The 21,212-nt window shown below is 37.5% G+C and overlaps 3 protein-coding genes across 3 annotated transcripts; 1 reads left to right on the top strand and 2 right to left on the bottom strand.

The window, feature by feature from the left end:
• Nucleotides 1–1,816: 1,816 nt before the first annotated feature.
• LOC131772606 (homeobox protein DBX2-like) lies at nucleotides 1,817–4,320 on the top strand. Its single transcript, XM_059088565.2, has 2 exons — nucleotides 1,817–2,219; nucleotides 3,306–4,320. Exons 1-2 carry the CDS (start codon nucleotides 1,871–1,873, stop codon nucleotides 3,584–3,586), a joined length of 630 nt encoding a protein of 209 aa, XP_058944548.1. The 5' UTR covers nucleotides 1,817–1,870; the 3' UTR covers nucleotides 3,587–4,320.
• Nucleotides 4,321–5,579: 1,259 nt separating this feature from the next.
• Nucleotides 5,580–6,512, bottom strand: LOC131772573 (histamine H2 receptor-like). The gene has a single exon (XM_059088508.1). The coding sequence runs from the start codon at nucleotides 6,510–6,512 to the stop codon at nucleotides 5,580–5,582; it is 933 nt and encodes a 310-aa protein (XP_058944491.1).
• A 5,152-nt stretch (nucleotides 6,513–11,664) lies between these two features.
• Nucleotides 11,665–21,212, bottom strand: LOC131772587 (SH3 and PX domain-containing protein 2A-like). The gene is made up of 12 exons (XM_059088531.2): nucleotides 21,077–21,212; nucleotides 20,144–20,224; nucleotides 19,445–19,520; nucleotides 18,846–18,922; nucleotides 18,478–18,572; nucleotides 18,073–18,104; nucleotides 17,508–17,636; nucleotides 16,122–16,235; nucleotides 15,327–15,441; nucleotides 14,954–15,105; nucleotides 14,352–14,404; nucleotides 11,665–13,849 (listed from the first exon to the last, which is right to left on the bottom strand). Exons 1-12 carry the CDS (start codon nucleotides 21,146–21,148, stop codon nucleotides 12,587–12,589), a joined length of 2,259 nt encoding a protein of 752 aa, XP_058944514.1. The 5' UTR covers nucleotides 21,149–21,212; the 3' UTR covers nucleotides 11,665–12,586.

Raw genomic sequence — 21,212 nt, 5'->3', positions numbered from 1 at the left:
TAATTTCACGAAATATTCGAGGTTAGTGATCATAATGAAAGGTACTCGATGACGAGAATGTTTTTTTCGACTCACCAAACACCTCTGATCTTTTCTTGTCGGTAAAGGTGTTTTGCAATATGTTTTTATTGCTTACAAGCTCCCCACCTCTGATCGCAGTAACAAGTAAATTGATAATTGCTTGCTTTTGTTATGCTTGGCCGTGAGCATGGTATGATAGCTTTGTTCGTGTTTTTTATAGAGGCTCCTTTGAGTCCATGCCATTCAATGCAAAACATTCGCGGCCTTGACTGTGAGGACGTTTGAGCCGTAATGATTAGAATAAAGAGACAAATTTTGAACAGTGTAATTGAAGCATTTAGCAGCATTAAGTCGAACACAATGGGACATTCTTGCAAAAGAAATGCTTCTCCAGGGCAACCGTCATCCTGTCTGTTTATCTTAGGTCAGAGAAGCGCTTCTTGTTTCTCTTCTTTCTATCCTTTTCACTTACTTCAAAAGCCATTTAACTCATGAGAGGTATGTAGATATGGTACTACATTTACAGCGCTTTAAGACAAGTGTATCTCTCGATTTTGGAATAAGACTACATTTTTAATTTGTTTGCCAATTACCCATTCTTTATGTTCAATATTAGGAATAATAAAAGAAATCTCCAATTCGTTTTGAACATTTAGCCACCAAAGAGGGAATTTATAACAATGTGAAAAAAAAATTATTTTTAGGTAAACTAAAAGAATTAATAAAGTATGTTAGTTGCATGAAATAAGCGGGATCAAAAATAAAAAAAGTACAATTTTCTGTTATCAATGAAACTTTTTTTGTTTATTCATTTGGGACTCAAAGAAAAGTTGACACATGTAGTGCGTACGAAATGTGCAAATACAATTTAGATTAACAACATGTGCCTCTCCTCCAAACAGGACCAGTCATACTAATTTCAACAAAAATGTTCATTTCTTCACTGAAAACAAACCAGTTCAAACGTTTACGATCCGTGCGTTTTCAAATAGGAGGAGAACTTTACTTTTGTCGCCCCAGATGTATTTTCTGAACGGAGTGATCGTTCTTTTAAAGAGGAGAACAAAAGGGAACGTAATTAAGCCGTCATAAGACCAGAAATACCACTCATGTCAGGTGACATCATGAACATGTGAATCCTGAACGTGATCTCGTTGCGAGAATCGTCAAATTCGTGATTGCTGAATTATTTGTTGATCCTTTTTTCTTAATTATTACAGTTTCCTGAGTTAAAATCAATGTTTCGACAATATGGAGCCCTTTCCCAGAACTGGGAAACACAGGTTACGGTTTCTTAAACTACAGGAATAGGAAAATCTCGTGAAAGAGTTAGATTTCGTATCATTCCATATTAAATTTTGGTTTGGTGTTCAGATGAAATGATGTCCTTATCAGAGGAGGTTACACGTTTATGGATCATTAAAAAAAGATTAAATAAGTTACAAATGCATGGACAACTATTAAAATAAGAACGAACCTGGCGAGAGAACTGCAGGCAAACGGGACTACGAATTGGCCCTGCTCAAAGCCACAGATCATCATTCCAAAACACTGAAGTACTTTGAAAGCGCCTAGATAAATGCAGATGTACTTTTAAGGATGCATTCTTGGTTTTCATCATACATCTTTCATCAAGTAAATGCTCTATAATAATGTTATTTGGCGCATTTCCTTCATTGCTGGATTTAGTTGCTAACGTGTTTGCAAGAGGTTTTGAGTTGTCTGGCAACAGTTTGTCATAAATACAGCTACTGAATTACTTTCCGCTTAGATCTTCATAGACGCATTGGCTGGCGGTAATCAAGCAAGTATTAATTTTCTCGGACATTGAGGTTGAAAGTATTCGTCCATGTTCAAGAAGCAGCCACTCAGTATGTATCAGTCTTCGTATCGTTCGTTTTGCTCTTGTCCACACCCAAGCTGCCTAGAGGAGCGGGACAGTGGCCATGGGTGCCAAGTACCTCTTTCGTGCCAAAACTCAAGCGAATCTCACCTGCGATTACAAGCCAGTTCACTACAACTACAGATGGAACGGGACTCAGGCGTTTACTCCAAAGCAGATCCCTCGGCCTTCATTCCATCTGCATTCGGCATTATTTCGAGACCCTCTCGATTTTATGTTCCCTCGGCTCACTGTAATCTCTCCAGCCAACAGATAATTTTTCCATTCAGTCAAACATCTCACAGCAGACAGCATGGTAAGTAACTTTATTTAAAACATTCTTTTTCTTGAATTCTTCGTTTCTTTATTCTGAATTTACATGTACCTCTTTTATTAACGTAAGTATTGTTGTTTTCATTATCATCTTTACGATGTACAATGTTGAAACTTCAAGCTCAGATTTATTGATATTGTACTGTTGCGTGGCGCGGTAAATAAACAATGAATTTGCGATTCCCCGAACAGTTTGAATTCTGTGTTGGTCCTTTTTGTTCTTGGCGTACACTTTTCAAAAACTATCATAGCAATTATTTTGTAATGTATTCATATTTAGACAAAAGAAGTCATAATAAGTTGTTTTAGACAGAAACAAAAGCACAATACTGAGGAAGAGAAAGTAGAATAACAAACTCGAATCCAGACCTATTAACACAGTTTTTAGGGGGCTTTTCTGTTCATAAGTACAAGACCCTATGCTTTCTCTGGATTGACTCAGTTCCAGTTGCTTCTTAGGCGGGCGATCTTCGAATTGGTTGTGCCTTGAGCCTGGTCCATAAAAACTCAACAACGTTTTTTTTAAACCACGTGCACCGTCACGTTCCTGGGTGTTTTGATGGAAAATCAGCTCAAGAGAAAGTGCAAAAGCAGTAAAGGACCTAAGGACCTTAGGGAAGGCTTGGAACATCATTTTGGACAATCTATCACACATAAGATGATAATTTTCAGGTCAATTGTGGTGAAAAGCTAATATACATTTACAAGTTTTTTTTTATCAAAGACAAAAAAAGGTCTGTAATTTGAAAGAATTACAGACCAATTGCAAATTGTGTATATGGCAAATAGATGGAACAAAACGTTTTCGCTTAATTGAAGTCATTATTCAAGAGATTTTAAGGTCAAATTGATAAACCATAGACAAAACCGAGAGCATAATTATTATTAAAGCTTCCATCTTCAGTCTGCAACTGGGTATGCACTTATGTACTTGAATCTTTTCTGTCTTCGCTTCTGTTCGTTAGCAATATTATCAAAAAAAAAAACAAAAATTCAACAGTTAACCAAAATTAGAGCTATTATTTTTAAGTATATTTCAATAGAGCTGTTGACGTCCTCTTTTTGTCAGGTAACCTGGTTATTGGACTAAGAGACAAACCGGAGATAAAGAAGCGTCGTAAACGAACCATTTTCACTTCAGATCAGTTAAACCGGCTAGAATCAGCTTTTGACCGTCAGCAGTATCTTGTCGGTACAGAGAGAGAGCGTCTTGCCAGGGAGTTAAATCTCTCCCAGACTCAGGTCAAGATTTGGTTCCAGAACAGAAGAATTAAATGGAGGAAGGAACATTTGTATGCTGGACATGAAGATGGTCAAGGGGAAAATAACATTATGAGCCAAAGACTCTAGTTCCTTTTTGATCAGTTTCGTTTCACAACCAGCAACTTGTTCAAGATTAGAATGGTTGCCAGTGAATCGTGATCTGAAGTATAAAATTACAAACTCTTGTACATGATTCTTGTAGACTAAGTAGCCTTTTAGTTAAAATAAGTTAACCTGATAACTTGTGCATATATTGAATTACCGTCTAAATATTTAGACGTTTTCACGACTACACTGCTATTACCAAATTGATTTATTCTCTATTCATGTACCAAATACCTCAATCAGATGCAAAACTGACGTAGATTTACGGAAAATTTGAGAATCGGTCAATTACCAAAAGAGCTCTTGTCCACTCGATTTAACTACACAGATGGTGCTTTACAAAACATGACATTCAGCTACTAGCTTTTTTAAATCAATTATACTATGAATGCTAAAGTGATTTGAAGGCGGGGATTTCACGATTAAAAGCAGACACCCTCTAGGCTTTTGTAGGTTTAGTATCATTCATTACAGGTTCTAGTTATGGCTGGAGAAAAAATTTGTGATAGGACATGGCTCAAAAAAATTTTAAACATGTAAATTTTTACGGGCTTACGACTGAAAAGAAAAATGTATATACCCCCTTGATGTGTCCCCTCAGAGCGGGGTTTGTGTCACAAAAGTGTTTATTGTATGAACTGCTTGAATTATGTAGCAAATTACTAAGGGATAGAATTATATGTGGCAGGTTCTCTTACAGAGGCTCATATTTTGTTTCCGTGCTATTTTTTTTCCCAATAAATTAAAGGATACACGTGTAACTTATTGGTATCCGCGGGTTTCGCCCATAACGAGTTTCGCCCAAGAAGCGTTTCGCCCATAACGAGAATGGTTTCGCCCAGGCATAAATAGGTGAGATTTTTTTTGCAAGAGTGAAAATCTATTGATAAGCGAACAGGTGAGATATTTTTGCAAGAGTAAGCTTTTCAAATTCTATTGATAAGGTTTGATTGAGATTTTTTGTGCAAGACGGTAATTTCCTTTAAGTTAAAGCTTTCGTACCGCACGCTTCGTCGGAGTAGTAAAGCTATTCCACGCGCGCGCACTCATGAACTTGACTAGTTTCTATCTCTTTTCCAATTATATGTTGCCGTTACCTATGTCAGAAATACAATCTTTAACTCTCGATTCCTTTGTTTTAGTATTCACGAAGCCGTATTTACATATATTCATAAGCTGGCGTGCGGAACTTATCTTCCGTGTACAAAAGATTTGCAACGATGATATGTTCCACGCGCAAGTGTTTTCAAAAGCGTTTAATTTAATTCTCGAGAAGAAAAGTGATGCAAAAAAATCATAGCAATGCTTTTACGACAAACGGACGTCCCTGCAGTATTTCGTGCGCGAATTACCTTAACAATCCCCGCTCCACAGTGAAAGCTATAATTGACTTGTTCGTTTCAACAGTAACTTGTTCGTTTCAAAATTTCATGATCTCAGGTCAAGTCACTTTTCTTCATTCTGTGCATACAAACGTTTATAAGGTTGACGTTTTCCGAGTGAGAGTGTAGAAGTTTTACCTATGGGCGAAACCTTTATTGTTCTGGGCGAAACCATTCTCGTTCTGGGCGAAACGATATGTGCGAAACTCGTTATGGGCGAAACCCGCTATAACCAACTTATTAGACTTGATTACTTTTATTTCTCATGTAAAATTTATTTGAATTAGATTTAGGTCTAGTGTAAATATCAAGTTTATGATATATAAACAATAGCCTCCGTTTGGCGCGAAGAGATGCTTGGATATTTGTCCGCAGACATTATCTGTTCCGTGATTCTTAGGAGCTTCGGTAAATTGTTGTTAGGCCCTGTACATTTTCTGGTATTGAGCGCCAATTGAACATAAAATTGGAGGTCACTTTTTTCAAAATATTCTCACCACAATGATCTTTTTAACGAACGTCACATATGTACTTTTACAGTGTTTTGCATGGCAAAAAGGTTAGTTGCAATGCTAAAATCTCTTTGTGGAGTGTTAACTACTAGGTGGTTGCATCCGAGTGTTTGTCAATCGCCGCAGGGTACTTTTAATAGCACTTCGAAACTCTTTTACTCGCCAAAAATATACGAACGGGTTCAGAGAAGAATTTACGAAGATTATCGTTCCAGAAACTTCCAAAGATATCTTCTTGGCCGTACTGAGTCCACCAAGTTGTATGACAGCTGCTGTACAAAGATAAGGGAAATAACAGAGAAAGAGAAGGACACAAACAATGAACGTATTTACCACCGATCTAGTGTAACTCGGAAAGCTGATTCTGCTGGCAATTGAGTGAGAACTTTGTTTGAGGTTTTCTTGATTGTTGATTTGTCGACGATGTCGTCTGATTACTTGATAAATCTTGTAATACATTAAAAGTATGATAGAGAAACATGTCGTTGAGGAACCAAACCCAAGAAAGTAAAATAATCGAATGTCTTGCGTCCAGATGAATCCCCATGTCCCTGACAACAACCAAGAGCCGAGGATAAACACACAAATTCTTCTGTTTGTTACCAGGCATCTATATCTCAAGTGTAATAAAAGTACAAGGTACCTGTCCACGCTAATTAAAGTTGCGGTGATAAATGACACTCCCGACAGACTGCCTGAAATGACATCAAAAGCAGACATCAGAGCCAGTGGCCCATCTTTGCCGGTGACAAGAAAGTACACCCGTGTTATAATGTACAGTGGTTGTGTCACGGTTCCAACTAATAAATCAGTTAATGAAAGAGCGAACAACAAAGTGTTGGACGGTGAATGCAGAGACTTGGTCCGCCAAATAGAAAGAAGGATGACGGCGTTTCCAAAACTTGCAATAAACAGACCGATAGCATTAACAACGCAGTTGGCAAGCAAACAGGTCCTTAACCTCGCGACTGTATTTGTTTGATTATCCCAATGATGTAAAATGAAATTTTCCATTGTGATATGTCACTGAAATTGAAGAAGCTGTCTTTGTCGACACCAACACACTCACTCGCTCTCTAGAGAATGAATAAAAGCATAACGTATTCAGTTTAAAATTACATTTCACGACCCTCTTCGGAGCATAATAAATGGCTCACGGGAGATGTTTGTTGGAATACCTTTTGATATGATAATGGCCTAGACGATTAGACTTCTTTACAGTGGTTATCTACATGAACTCTGAGCAAGTTGTCTTTGCGTGGGATTCTGCTTATAACAACGCAGTGATGCAGTAAAATGGTATCTAATGAAGAGTAGCAGTTTTGTTGAGGAAGAGGTCTAGTTCATCATAATTAGCGTCGATTTTTTAAGGGTTGAGATGCATGCTTAATATGTAAAGCCGTCGAAACAGATCCGTCCTAAAAGATTACTGTTTTCACCAGCCAAGTAAAGTAATGAAGATACTCCCATGGTTTTCTTTTCTTTTCCTTTGTTTTTGTTACTGTGTAAATTTCCTGTATGCCCTTAAGTTTCCCCTTTCATTTTCGAGGTAATTCTGCCCATCAACATAATGCTCTCAGCAGGGAATTGTGTAACTGGACTAATCATAAAAATTACAAATTTTCCCGATTGTGATTGGTTCAAAACAGCTCCTGTTTTTCCTTTAATTTACTTTCCAAGTTTGTTATCAGCTGGTCCAATAAGCCAATCGCATCCAAAATTGTTGTTTAAATTAACCAATCACATTCAAAGTTGTAGTTTAAGTCAACCAATCACAACCTTGGTTTTCCCTTTCTTTCATAACTTGGCAATTCTTCTTTTCTCGGAATTTTAAGATTTCGTGTCGTCCAGTTCGTATAGGTAATCACATGATTTCGAGTGCAATTTGGAATAAATAAGCAAGAGTAAATTTTTTTAAAGACTAACAAAATTGCACGAGCCCGTAGGGCGAGTGCAATTTGAGGTCTTTGAAAAAATTAACAAGTGCTTGTTTATTCCAAATTGCACGAGAAAATTCATGTGATTACGTGTTAATAATATACATGAAAAAATAAGAGATGGCCTATCATAATTAAATATAAGCAAAGCGCGCGCATCAAGTGCAAAAAATAATTTATTCAGACCGTGCGTTCGGTCAAAACAACCGCGTAGGATCAAAACAATAATAGGCAATGATATCTTCACATCTTTAAGGTGCAAGAAAGTTCAAAGTCCGACTAAACAGTTCAAGGAATAGTTCAGTTAGGAATCGTCGTTTCCGAGGTTTAACTATGACTGTTTTTAATTTCGGCGTTGGATCGCTCGAGCAAAGTGTTAAGCTGGGTCGGCTCGTAATTTTCGATTTCCTTGGCAATTCCCCTCTCTAAACACCACTTTTTCCAAACTGACAACCAAAAAGCAGTGCTTTTTAGAGTGTTTTCGTTGTTTAAGCTGTTTTTCAGCTGCGGTGGCGAAGGAAAACCTACTTAAAACGCCGGCCATTGTTTCGCTCCCAAATTTTCAAATTTTGTTGCGCCATCCAAGGCTCGCATTTGATTGGCTATCTATGAGTTTCTTTGATTATTGACCAATCAGAATGTCTGATTTGTTTCTTTCTTTGCACTGAATTAACCCTCTTCTGCACTGAATTAACTCTCTTCTGCACTGAATTACCTGAAAACTGCATTTATCTTAACCAATCAGAACTGAGTAATTTTTCCATGTATATTATTAGTATAGGTAATCACATGAGGCCAAGTACTATTAAGGATTAACTGCACGAGAGTTTTCAAAATTTTCCAAAATTGCCCGAGTCGCGAAGCGACGAGGGCAATTTGGAAAATTTTGAAAACTCAAGTGCAATTGATCCTTAATATTACGAGGTCTCATGGGATTACTTGTTTATCAATAAAGGGCAAAATTATGCAACGGATTAGCCAATCATTAACAGGTAATCATGCCCTCTCTTGATTACTAAAAATGCCCTCGATTAAGAAAAAATGCCCTCTCTCTCAACCAATCAGCGCTCAGTAATTTTGCCCTTTATTGATAAGTTCTGTAATCATACTTGTGATAGACAAATCGGACTCCCGCTGCGCAGTCGTCCTATTTTGTTATCACTCAGACCGAGTAATTGTCCCATTATCATAACTAATATGGACTTGCACACAGCTTACAATTATTTGCATGAGATCTTATAAAATCATATCAAGCATATCTGGCAAACGACAGAGTCGACCACATTCAATCTTAGATAAAACTTCCTTAGGCGGACGATTACTCTAAAGGATGAAATATCGGATTTAAATTAAGTTCCAAAACTAATCTATAGCTGATAAATACGTTTCTTTTTAAATGCCAATCTTCGGTCAAACTTTTGTTTTTTTGAAAATTTGAAGATATTTGAATATATCATTTTGCCAGAAGAGCTTTATTCAAAGTGGCGGCGGTTTATGAACTTTTCATCTTCAGAATCTTACAGGCCCAGTGGGAGTACCTTCGTAATCAGCCAATGGGGATTATTTTCACTTTGTCGGGCATTGTGGCGCATTTTGCGCTAAGCAGCTTGGGCTAGTCGCTTTTTCCGTGAGATACCTGTGGCAGGTCCACGGTAAGGTTTGTCCGGCGTTTCCTATTCGTCGTCGACGCAAGTCGACAAACTCTTAAAATGCTTGGAATGTTTAACATTTTCCGTATCACTTAACCATGATTGAGTTGCTAGTAACCGGATCATTGTGTTGGCGCAAAGTTGTTTCGACGTAAAAATACACGATTTTGATGAGAGATCGTCGCTTTTCCGCCACCATATTATTCCAGATGGATTTATGTCATGATGATGAGGGGGAAGCATGCGTTTTTGCGTGATTAACCATGAAATATGTAATATATGTAAAATCTACCGATAAACCTCTCATCTTGCGTAAGGTTTAAATTAGAATTAAAAAATCGCCAGGAAAGAGACCATCAATCAAAAGACCATTACAGTCTTATAACAAAAACCATCTGTTCCTTGGAAAATTTTAGCTCTCCTTCCCTGCTTCCGAGCATAAAGTTTCCTTGGTGGCTCCAAAAACTTTCATTATGTGTTTTAGGGTGACTGTACATTAACGCGTGTCTTGAGCTGTAAACAAAGAAGTTCAAGTTAGCCTTGCGTAGCTATGACAGTTCAATACAATATTCCGAGACTCACAACATGATATGGCACCTGTTTGTGTAGGGGAAAACAAAATTTGAATATACAGAGATTGAATTGCGATGAGCTTACTGACGACACACAGTTATTGCGTCAAAGTGACGCCGTCATTTTGCATGGAAGAGACATGCCAAGTGAATTACCTAGACAACGATCAACCAATCAGCGCTGGGTTTATGTTATTCAGGAAAATTCTCATTATACAACACCCGAGCCCTCTAAGTATAACGGAGTGTTCAACTGGACAATGACATACAAACGATCATCAGATATATGGGCTCCTTATGGCAGCTACCGAAAGAAAAACATCGATGACCGAAAAAATTATAACTCAGGTATAACAGATGAGCAACAAAAGACGTTCTTACGGGTTGTTCGAAACGCAGCAAACAATTGATTTCTCGATTGAATGTTTTGAAAACTCCCTTAAACTAAAGGTTCACTAAAGTTGGACCGAGTGCTGGCCGGGAAGAGAAGGTCTTTTGGCTAGTCTCCTCTCCTGCGCATTAAGTAAGGTCTACTAAGCTTGGCAGACTCGCAGTCTTCGCCCCAAAGCTCAGTGTTTATTGTAAGTTTGGTGGTTGTTCACCTAATTAACAGCTGGTAACATGACATGAGTTTTATAAACTAGTTTGATCTCCCACTAACTAAAGCTAAATTCTATCATTGATTATAATAAAGCTCGGATATAACACGTACTGTCATTGGTTGAAAGAGCGTGCTCTATGAGAGTATAGAGCATAGAACTGAGCTAAAGCTGTCACGCCATCTGCCAAATCGTACTATGTCCGACCTTTTCCGGGACTTCTTTCTAGCTTTTCTTTAGTTAATTAAAAGTGAAATTTTGGAACAAGCGAGCAAAGGTTTGCAAAAATGCCAGGCGCAGTAATTTACGTTACTGTAATGTGAGCAGAGACAAAAATCTTCAAAGATAAAACAAGATAGACAGTCCGAGTTTTTTTAACGGTTTTCACGCTCAGTTAGATTGCGAGTTTACGTACGGTAATAAAAATTAAATACAGCTAACACTTGTATAGTATATTAAGTTTCGATTTCAAATAGAAAAAAACAGGAATGATGAAAAATATAACCTGGCATAACTGTTAAAATTCATACTAATCATGACGGTGTCAGAGCGACTTAAGGTCTATCGCGGCTAGCTAATCATGGCGATCTTCGGTCATCGCAGTGGAGCAAGCCTCAGGAACTAAATCGACTACCCTTCAAGTGAAAAAATAAGAGCTTGCCCTGATTACCTTTCCGATGCGTTGAGTGGAAGGCCAGATCAGTCACTGCAACCGAGTTTTACGGCGCTGTCATTCCGAGCGATCTTTTTGTCTTAGTGAATTCGGCTGTTGTTCATTCATAATACACTCGCCTTGAACAGTTTGTTTTCTACTTGTCATGTGAAATAACTTACGTATTTTTGTGAGCCACGACTGAGCCGAATTTCACTGAACATTTCACTTTCAGATCCTGTATTAGAAACTAAAAAACTTCAGGCAAAAGTGTTAAATTCGACATGCCGAGCTATTTTAGTTTGTAAACTATTGCAGAATATGAACTTTGATGGTTTGACATTTTTGACAGCTTTAGTCTTGTACAGCTAATCAGTTTATTTGAACCATTCTAACAGGGATTCTGATTGGCTTATTGTAGCGTGCTTCATGAGAGTTTATATAATAAGTTCAGTTATGCATGCATTCTGATTGGTTCTCATTTATGATCTATTGGAGGACAGACGTATACATGACGTCATCATTAAAACTTTTTAAATTCTTTATTATATAAAACAAATAGATTCCAAGTTGCCGTGCGTCTGTTCAGTAATAGATCACAGATGACGTCAAAATGTAATAAGAACAAAAAAGTGGCACACGAGGCGCAGCCAAAAATATTTTTCTAACCGTAACGCCATCTTTAACAAAAGAGTTATTAATGTTAACCCTGTTCCAATTTGAGTTAAACTGATAAGAAGTCAATAATTCGGCAAAATTTTAAAAAGAGAAAGCATTATGTCACCAGTTTATTTCAAACCCACACCGACATACTAATAGGATCTCTTAATGAGAAGAAATGATCTAATAGTATGAAAAAGCCACTGTTTCACCCCTCACTAGTTTAACGCCAACAGGTAAGTCAGCTCCCTTTGCTTAAGGGAGTCAGAAACAGTTTCCAAACTTCTTCGAATATTTTTTGATTCCCAACTTTCCCGATGCGGGTCTAATGAAAATTCGCGTCCACACGTACCACATTCGAATCGTTTTAGTCCGTTCACATGAATTCGATACGCATCCGGATATCTCAACGCTTTCTCCAACAGAGCATGTGCTCTATCAAGAGACTTGAGGCTGCGATTAATATTAGCAGCCTATTTTTTTATACTTGAAGTTTCAACACGTGTCGCTTGGAAGACTGGCTAAGTACGAGAAAAGATGTCACAATCAAACAAAAGATATGTAAAGGAGAGTCCTTTATTTGGAAAAATCATGAGGTCGAGTTATTGGTTAAAATCACGATGAGCAGAGCGGCCAAAACCATCAAAAATGTCGACAACGTTAGCCCTCCTTATTCGCTCGGACGAAGGGCAAACGCTCGAAACGCGAGCTTTGAAACTCTTCATGGTGGCCAATTTACGTTATCAACTCAGTTGATAATACTAAATTACCCTGTATTCTAAAATAGACGGATTCAATCGTTAACGCGTATTGCACTCTGAGAAGTGTTTCAAAAAGTTGCAGATTCATCAACCGTCACCAGGTAAGTGTGGACGAAAGACCAATCCGCAACGAAAAAGTTGCAGAATCAAAAATATCCGGATGCGTGTGGACGGGGCCCTAATGCTGCCTGAGAAATTAAGAAGTCCTTCAACCTTGGCTGTTACTCATTTTTGAATCATTCTTACTCTGAATTCAGTTCATTCCAAAGGTTTCAAAAAATTTGATGGCGCCCAACCGGACTTTCCTCCAATCGTAACTAACCACCAACCTCCCTCATCCATTTCAAGCACTTCCATGCGATCACCTTTTTTAAAGCTGATACAATCTTGATCCCCTTCGTCAGCGTATTCTGCCATAGCTACATAAACAGTTTTCGTATCTTGGTGTTGCACCTTCTTTGGAGGGTCTGGTTTTGCTGGTCTTTTGGGCGCTACTGGTTTAATATTCACCCTCTCTAAGTATGATGCTGGTACCCAACCTTCCTTTCCACCCTTTGTCTTGACCAACCACCACCCATTATTGGAGTCTTCTACAAACTCAAATTCGTCTCCAGTACAAAACGATAAACCTTCACCATTTTCAGAGGAGAAAGACTCTAAGGCTTTGCAGAAGATGTTCTGTTTCACAGGAACACGAGTTGGTTTCGTAATCGATGATTTCACTGACACTTCTGGAGGCCAGATCTTCGAACGTGGTTTTACTTGAGGTTTGGCCGGAAGATCAGGTTTCTTAGGAACTGAATTCAGTGAAGAGACAGCCATTTTGGTGGTATTCTTTGCAGGAACTGGTAACGGCTTCCTTTGCTGCGACTGAGCATAACTTACACCTTTTCCAGACTGAGATGACGCGATGTTCGGCATTTGTTTTGCAATCGGCTTTGCGCTTACAGGGGCGACTGGTCGAGGAGGAGCTGCAGACTTTTTTTCCGTGCTTGAAACAAGATAGCTTGTTGGCGCCCAGCCCTCTTTGCCTTGGATTCTAACATATGACCATCCATCCGGATTTTGTTCGATTAACTGCGCTGTTTGCCCTTCTTTGAAGGAAATGCCACCTTCAAAAGTGTCATTATAATCTGCTAACGTGAAAAATGTAGCGTTACCCTCTGGAATTTTTTCTGGAATACGAGGGGAGGGTTTAGGAATGTTTATTGAGGCATTTGAAGATTCTGCTCTATTGGCTTGTTGTTTCTCCAGCAATCTTTTACCCAGGTATGAGGATGGTATCCAACCCTCTACTCCACCGATTTTTCCTAGCCACCATCCATTTGGAGCTTTCTCGACAACTTCCACAGACATTCCTTCTGTAAAGTTTAACGCTCCCTCTACACCCAATGAACGAAAGTCGCCAACGGTAAAATATTCTACTTCAGGAGACTTTGGAGTAGGTGAATCGCGTATAGCCATAGTTTTCTCGTACGACATGTTTGTGATGTGAACTGGCAACTTTTTGGACCTTTTGACCTGGAGATCAAGCACAATGTATGTGTGTTAGTTTACTTATCTCAGTATAATTACTCCCAGATAAGAGTGTCCTAATAGCGTGTGAACAATCATGACGGCCAAGAAAACGCACGTAACAGGAGAAAGGCCCTGGAAACGAAGGTGACCGAGTCACCTACATAAGATGCAAGTCTTGCAAGGAATGAAAAGAACCCAGTGAATCGAAACTGAACAACTTTTTTTGGAACGTGAAAAAAGATGAAGGACTGGCTTTAAGACTTCGGCCTTCGGACACTCAGAGACTAAATCGAAGGAGTTTTATCGGTCAGGCTAAGTCAACTCTTCAAAAAAAAAAAGAAATTTATCTGTAACAAATTTACTCCCAGAAATTCTTCTTGTAAATTATTCGAACTCAATGAGAAAACAGAGATAGACATGGAAATTTCGTTTCGCCGCACACTAAAGTCTACAATAGATTGTGTTCTCTAATATTATTAAAAGAGTCTTTATGCTAAAGACTTACCGAAGCCTTCCTTGGAGGCACTTTCCGACCTTTCGTTCCAGTTTTGTTGGAGCCTGTTTAGAGGATGCAAAATTACAAAAAAGCAAACACGCGAAATGAAGCTTGGTAACGATGCACGTCAAAGAACGAATTGGAAAATTCCAACACTTGAAAAGGATGAATGAAAAAAATTCAAGCCTGCACAGGATTTGAACCCATGACCTCTGCGATACCGGTGCAATGCTCTGCCAATTGAAATAACAAGCCTGGCATCTGGGAGCTGGTCATTATATTAATTCTTACCAAATAAACCCGTGAAGTTATGATTTAGTGACTGTGAATATACTAAAATCATATTTGTGAACTTCGGTTTAAGAAATGAAGTTGAAAGCGATCTTCGCAGAAATTAACACAACTGAAGCAGTAGTGACAATAAGGCCTGAGCCAACCATAAACCCACAAAGGCCTGAATTTTTTTCAGGCCTTACTTTCACTACTGCTTAAGTAGTGTTTATTACTGCAAAGATCGCTGTCATATTCATTTCTTAAACTGCAGTTCACATATAATGATATTCATTTTTCTTTTAACAGGACGGTTGTTGAAGTTGAAAAGCAATCCATACCATGAAGTCTAGAAGCACTCTGTACACCACTCGCCACGCTTGCCGTTTTCTCTCTCGCTAAAGACTCTGAACCATGTCGTATGGCTTCAAGCTGAGAGGGATCAGCTTTCTTGAGGTACATGGCTGGCGCCCAACCCTCGCGATTCTGATACCTTAAAGAGTGTTAAGAAAAAGCATAAGAGGGCGTTATGAAAATTGTGCCTTGACCATTCACATATTATCACTCCTACAAACAGAGCACACCTTTCTTTAATTTTCCTCTGTACCGTTTAATAACTAACAGTTACAACGTATATTGCTTGATCCATTTCAGGCTTTGACGACAATTCAATTGATGTAAATATTATGGAGAGTACTCATGGAGAGTACTCACCGAATAAGCCACCATCCATCAAAATTCTTCTCTATCACGGTCACTAAAACGCCAACCTCAAATGAAATTTCATCATCGAGTTCTGCTTTGTAGGTTGTTGTTGTAATCATTCTCTCTTAAAAAAAAAATAAAGATAAGTAGCGAAGAAGGGAAGACTCAAATAGGATCGAACAAGTCTCATGGGTACGATGGGCACGGAGATCATAACTGATATTGAGGGTATCTGGTACTGTGATTGTGGTTGTTGCTAAAGATGACACAGTAAAGGCTATGAAAGCTGTTGTTATTATTGAGGAGGTGTTTGTTATTGTTGAAAGAAAGACGTTCAGACCTGCAGACATATATCTAATGTTCCATCAAAGAGTTTTGTTCGAGCGTGATTGTCTCGGGTGCGTCCCGTAGCCCTAAATGCTTCAACTTAAACTGGTAAAATCCAGTGATAATCCTCACATGTTGCACCCCAATTTTCGAACTTTACGTTGTTATTTAAGTCGCTCTGAGATGTCAACATCTGTTGTTAGTGGTATCCAGTTTTCTCTATCCGTTCCAAAACAATTTGAAGAATAATAAACACGTAAGTCTCCATACGGCTCGAAAATATGTTCGTAAATTTACATTACATGTACCTGTTTCTTTGAGCTTCACTCACAGAAATTCTCACTGACAGGTAGATAGTCTTGGCGGACAAATATCCGAGCATAATTTCCAGCCGAAAGTGGCTGGTGTTTATAAAATACCATTATACACCATTAGAATCGAGGTTGATCACTTGCTTGGTACAACAAGGTAACTTACCTCCTGATTCAGTCACTAATTGACTGGCAGACTCATCTAAGCTGCCATCCTCACGCTCAAGATAAGCTGCTGGAACCCAACCCTGCTCTTCATCTACATTAACAAACCACCAACCTGATAAATAATCACATTAAATTGAGGTAAATCTCACAAAAGCCAAAAGTATTCCAGCTTTGAAAAAAAAATAGACCTTTATAGCTGCTTTTACTTTGGTTTAAGGCAATTTATGGACCACTTGTTATGAGTTAAAAGCAATGATCAACTTCCCAAGTTTAAAGCTACCATAGCAATGTATAGCCTGCTGAAAAACCCCTTAATGTTAATTTTGACAGCTTGACTGTACAGAAGGTTACACAGACAAGAGAGAAATGAAAGTTATAAAGAGAAGAGAGAAGTGTGCCATTTAATTGGTTGAAGCTTAAACTTTATCTTGCCACAATCGTCTGCATGGTTATTATAATGCAATCAAACCTCTATCAAGCAGTTACCTAGATAATTGTTGGGTGGTACTTTCAATTGAGCTTTGATCAAGATGAATTTTGGGACCCCTGCAAATTGCTTTTTGACTTTCCAAAATTCGCCATTACAAACCAAAAACATATCTCCCTAAACAACAGCAAAAGCATCTAATTTCTTAGAGTAAAATTTAAACAAAGAATATCATCTTACTGGAATTTTAAATTAGGGAATATCACCTGGCAGCTATTACCCAGCTTATCAAAGAATGATTAGGTCACAAGAGTGGGTATATTGTTAGAAATATACAATTGAAATTTTTTTACTGGCCAACAAGTAACCTGTCAGTGGCCCCTTAGTTATCTGTCAGCCAACAGTTGGCTGAAAGTTGGTGGACAGGTCTTTTCAGAGAGCTGTTCTCCACAATAACCAGAGAGTGAGAGTAATGGTAAAATTAATATTTCCTAGATTTAAAACATGACAAACAATACTCCTACCCTAGGATTAGGATTGTTAGCTAATATTCATTCCTCTTCTAGCACAAAATTGTTAACCAAGAGGTGTTTTCAACAGGTTTAGACAAGTATCACTATTATTTTATGACAAGCATTGTAGAAATGTTATGTAGCTATTGGTCACTTGACAAGCAGATATTTACTCTACCTCATTTGGAACAGCTATCTCAGACCGTAAAACAACTAAAAAAAGCACCAGCTTTGAAAAACTAATGATAAAGGTCAACTGTCAGTCAAGCACAAAAAAACAGATATCACAATGACTCATCATAATTTTTCCAAGAAATAATTTCAAATAAGATAAAGTTGGAATGGAGAGTTGTTTGAAGATTCCATGTGTAAAGATTTCGTGTGTACAGCCTCAAATCACATCTCCCCTTTACACTGCAATTTAAGGGTTACTATAGTTCCATACCATTTTCATTCTTGTCAATAACTTCCACAATATCTCCCGCAACCATGTTAACTTCATTTCTATTCTGCTTTTTGTAATCTGCAATGGCCACATACTGTTCCAACATAACTGGCCCACTTATGTGGTCAGCTGTTTATGAAAAGAAAACAAACAATTTTAATCATGACCTCTGCTTTTAAGAGGATCTTACACTGAGTAAGTCTGTGGTGTATTTATAAGTACCACTCAGATCTCATGTCTGGTGTGCAAGATTTCTTTCCAGATAAAAGCTGGGTTGTATATGACAATTTTCAATGCAGAGTTTCTTGCATTTTTGTTATTGATAGAATTAATTGGTAATTGCACTTTATATCATACAATTCAGGGGTAATTTTGCAAGTAATTTCCAAATGACCTCACACTATGTTCTCGGCCAATTTAAAATAACTCACCCAATTACTCCCTGAATTTTACTCCACTCAGTCCTCATACAATTACTAGTCTTAATGTCATCAAGAAAAATGAAAACTTGCACTCTCATAACCAAGTTTGCATTCAAACAAAAATGCTTGAACTAGAAAAGTACCTGAATCCTTTTCCTTTCTTTTCTTGTCTTTCCTATAAGAGGAAATAGTTTAAAATTACTTTAAATGAAATAGCTTTTACCACTTTTTCAAAAAGTATCCATACCTATTTGACAGGGGATTATTGGTTCCAATCTCCAAATCTCTTGATAAATTTTGCTTGAAAAACCATCTACCCATTCCCCTTCTTAAACTTAGTATATGTGTTAAGTCTAATCTCATTACTGGTCAATATAAAATTTTCAAATTTCATTATAATCTTCCTGCAATTTTCTTTGACTAAAAAGCTGTCCATTGAAAATAAATACTATATTAGGAAATTTCTTCCTTTTTCATCTAAAATATATTTAAAAAACAAATGGCAATGAAATTACTGGACTTAAGTAACCAACATAAAACAAACTTACTCCTTAGATGGAAGGTCTATGTCCTCTGGTTGTGGCTCAAAGAACTTCAATACAGTGCCACTAGTGGATATCTTGGGTGGTAGCGAGATTAGCTCCTGAAATATGTTAACATTATAATAATCAATTAATGACAAGCTTCATGCCAAGTGTTCCAAGGAAAAAAAGGCCCACATACTGCACAAGGTTGACAAAGTACATGTACAGATAAAAAAGACTGCATGGTGACACAAACTAAACATTGTATACCTTTGCCAGAGGTATTTAACAATAAGTAAGAGAATAATAGTGAAAACAGGAGGCTGGGAATTCATAGGTTAAAACAGAAGGTTTCTAAAGAGAACTCAGATCACTCCTGAAATTTGTCCCACCTTACAATATTCACCAATGGGTTCCTTTCTACGTAATGCTACATCTCGCACATGACTTCTTCCAAATATAATTTTACCTGCATACAAATCACACAATTCATCACACACATTTGGATAGTCCATAATTAACCCGAAGTTCATACAAATACAAGAGCTTAGGGAAACTCCCTTCTTACAAATATATACATGTATAATCATTATAATATATAATAACATGTATAATTGTTATAATATATAATGATATACATCATTATAATAATAATATGTATATGAAAATTATTCATAGGTTTTGCACACTGTCATTCCAAACCACCAAAAACTCTGATTGGCACACATTGTTTCAAATCTTATTTCCAATAGTGCAGGTGCATTTTAGTAGTTTGGAGAGCATTTGAAATTTACCAGTGTCTTTCAATTAAACATCCTGTAACTGATACACTTTTCCCATATTCTCATAACTTCCTGTTTGCTATAAGAACCACATAAAAGCATGGAGACTATTGACCAATTCCTGAACATCAACAACAAAATGACAGATTAAAATATGGTGATAACTTCTTTACTGGCATCATCCAAACTACATGAATGCTGTAGCAAACCTGGCAAAAATGGCAAAATCCTCTTCGAAGGATCTTTTACACCACTTTCATGAGGAAACTCCTCCAAAAGTTTAGTCTGTTAAGCAATAGCAACTAAAAAATTTATTATCCAAATATTTCAAATTAGGATAACATAACTGGGAGAATTCAAGGGCAAAGGATTTTGAAAGCATTGTTACCATTATGTGATAAAGCAAGGCTGACCAATATTGCATCTATCAGCAGCTTTATATAAGGAGACCTAACATAGTAGTTTACAGAAAGAAAACAATCACTAAAGGAAGATGATTAAATCAAAAGGAACAAGAAGGGTTAATGTTGCAGGAGTATTAAACATGGATCTACAACAATAACAAAAACAAGGTACACTGTAAGTTATGGGGAAACAAACTGCAATGTAACCTCTCAGAAATTGAAGCATGTTGGGAATGGTTTCCATTATTTACCCTATAAAATTACCATAATTATTGACTAGGTGGAGGAGAGAACTAAATAAAATTCTAGACTTAAAACTACTGTGTGCATTCACTCACAATATTATTTTCATTTTTAAAAGAGGAATATTTAGCCAAAAAGAAGGGTCTGTGGAAAAGAATGAGCTTACCAAAGACAAGAAAAAAATATTCATAGGAAGAATTATTAAATTCAAGTCAAGAGGCATTTACATTTCTGTCTTCATATAATAGAAAATTAACATACCTGAAGGTCAAAGAATTTGCTATATCTCCTGTAGACAACATTAACACTACCATCTGACCAAGTGACATTTATCACATAAACCTGTAAAAAGGTATGCTTATCATGAGACAGAATTTTTTAAATACTGTATTTTTTTTTCAATGTAGAATGGTTAAACAGACACTTTCATCAGTGACCAATGCTATCTCCTGGTTACAAGTTTCTGAAGGATCCACATCAATAGAGATTACTAGTCAAGAGTAACTGCTATTAGCACTGCAGAATGATATAGGACAACAAGCCCAGTCTCAAGCCGTGAATTGGTAATTACACCATAGTCTTGGACAGGACACAGGTTATTGAGATTTTTAATGTTTCAAACAATGCACTTGGCTAGCTATAATGTCATAATTAATGAAACATTTCCCCCCTCTCCACCCTCCTTTGTCATTGTTGATACCACATGAAAAAGACTCAACCATGAGAGGGAACAAGCGTGTTCAATAAACTTCACAAGGGAATGTAGTGGTCATTTCTATGGCAAACAGCCCCATTTTTGTTACAACAGCTGTAAATCAGAAGCATATGTACCCAGCTGAGTTTTCGAAACTGAGAATTATCTTTACACTTTAAGCACACAACACCAGTAAGTTGATTCAATCAATAGGAAATCCCATGATACTGGAGAGCGACTTTACAGATATCAAAACAATACAATATCGTGTTTGTCCGATCATTCCTTTGACTAACTCACTCAGCTTCTGTTTGAAAGTTAGTAGCGGATTCACTTGTCATTTGCACAACAACAGAATTAGTGTTGTATTTTATGAGTTGACTGCGTGAATATTGAGGATAATAGTTTGTATATCGGTGGTCTTATATCAGATCACGAGTTACTAGCTGATAAACGACCCACAGTTAGATGCAATCATAAATATATCACTGTTAACTTACATAATGTTTGCTCGGGACCTTTCGTTTCTGGATATCGACAACTTTTACATCTGTTAAAACCCTTGGCGACATAACGCAAATTTAGCCCTGCATAGGCGCTGAGTCTTCGATCGAACGACCGGTTAAGCGACATCAA

This window comes from Pocillopora verrucosa, chromosome 1 (genome assembly GCF_036669915.1).
Source record: "Pocillopora verrucosa isolate sample1 chromosome 1, ASM3666991v2, whole genome shotgun sequence".
In the NCBI taxonomy this organism is placed as follows: Eukaryota; Metazoa; Cnidaria; class Anthozoa; order Scleractinia; family Pocilloporidae; genus Pocillopora; species Pocillopora verrucosa.
Note: the sequence above shows the minus strand (reverse complement) of the source record. Positions and strands in the feature narration are given on the sequence as shown.

Coding starts and splice junctions, on each gene's coding strand:
- LOC131772573 (XM_059088508.1), bottom strand. CDS start 6,512: ATGGAAAATTTCATTTTACATCATTGGGATAATCAAACAAATACAGTC.
- LOC131772587 (XM_059088531.2), bottom strand. CDS start 21,148: ATGTCGCCAAGGGTTTTAACAGATGTAAAAGTTGTCGATATCCAGAAA. Junction 20,225..21,076: donor AGGTCCCGAGCAAACATTAT/GTAAGTTAACAG, acceptor ACCTTTTTACAG/GTTTATGTGATAAATGTCAC. Junction 13,850..14,351: donor TGCCTCCAAGGAAGGCTTCG/GTAAGTCTTTAG, acceptor CTTGATCTCCAG/GTCAAAAGGTCCAAAAAGTT.
- LOC131772606 (XM_059088565.2), top strand. CDS start 1,871: ATGTTCAAGAAGCAGCCACTCAGTATGTATCAGTCTTCGTATCGTTCG. Junction 2,220..3,305: donor ATCTCACAGCAGACAGCATG/GTAAGTAACTTT, acceptor TCTTTTTGTCAG/GTAACCTGGTTATTGGACTA.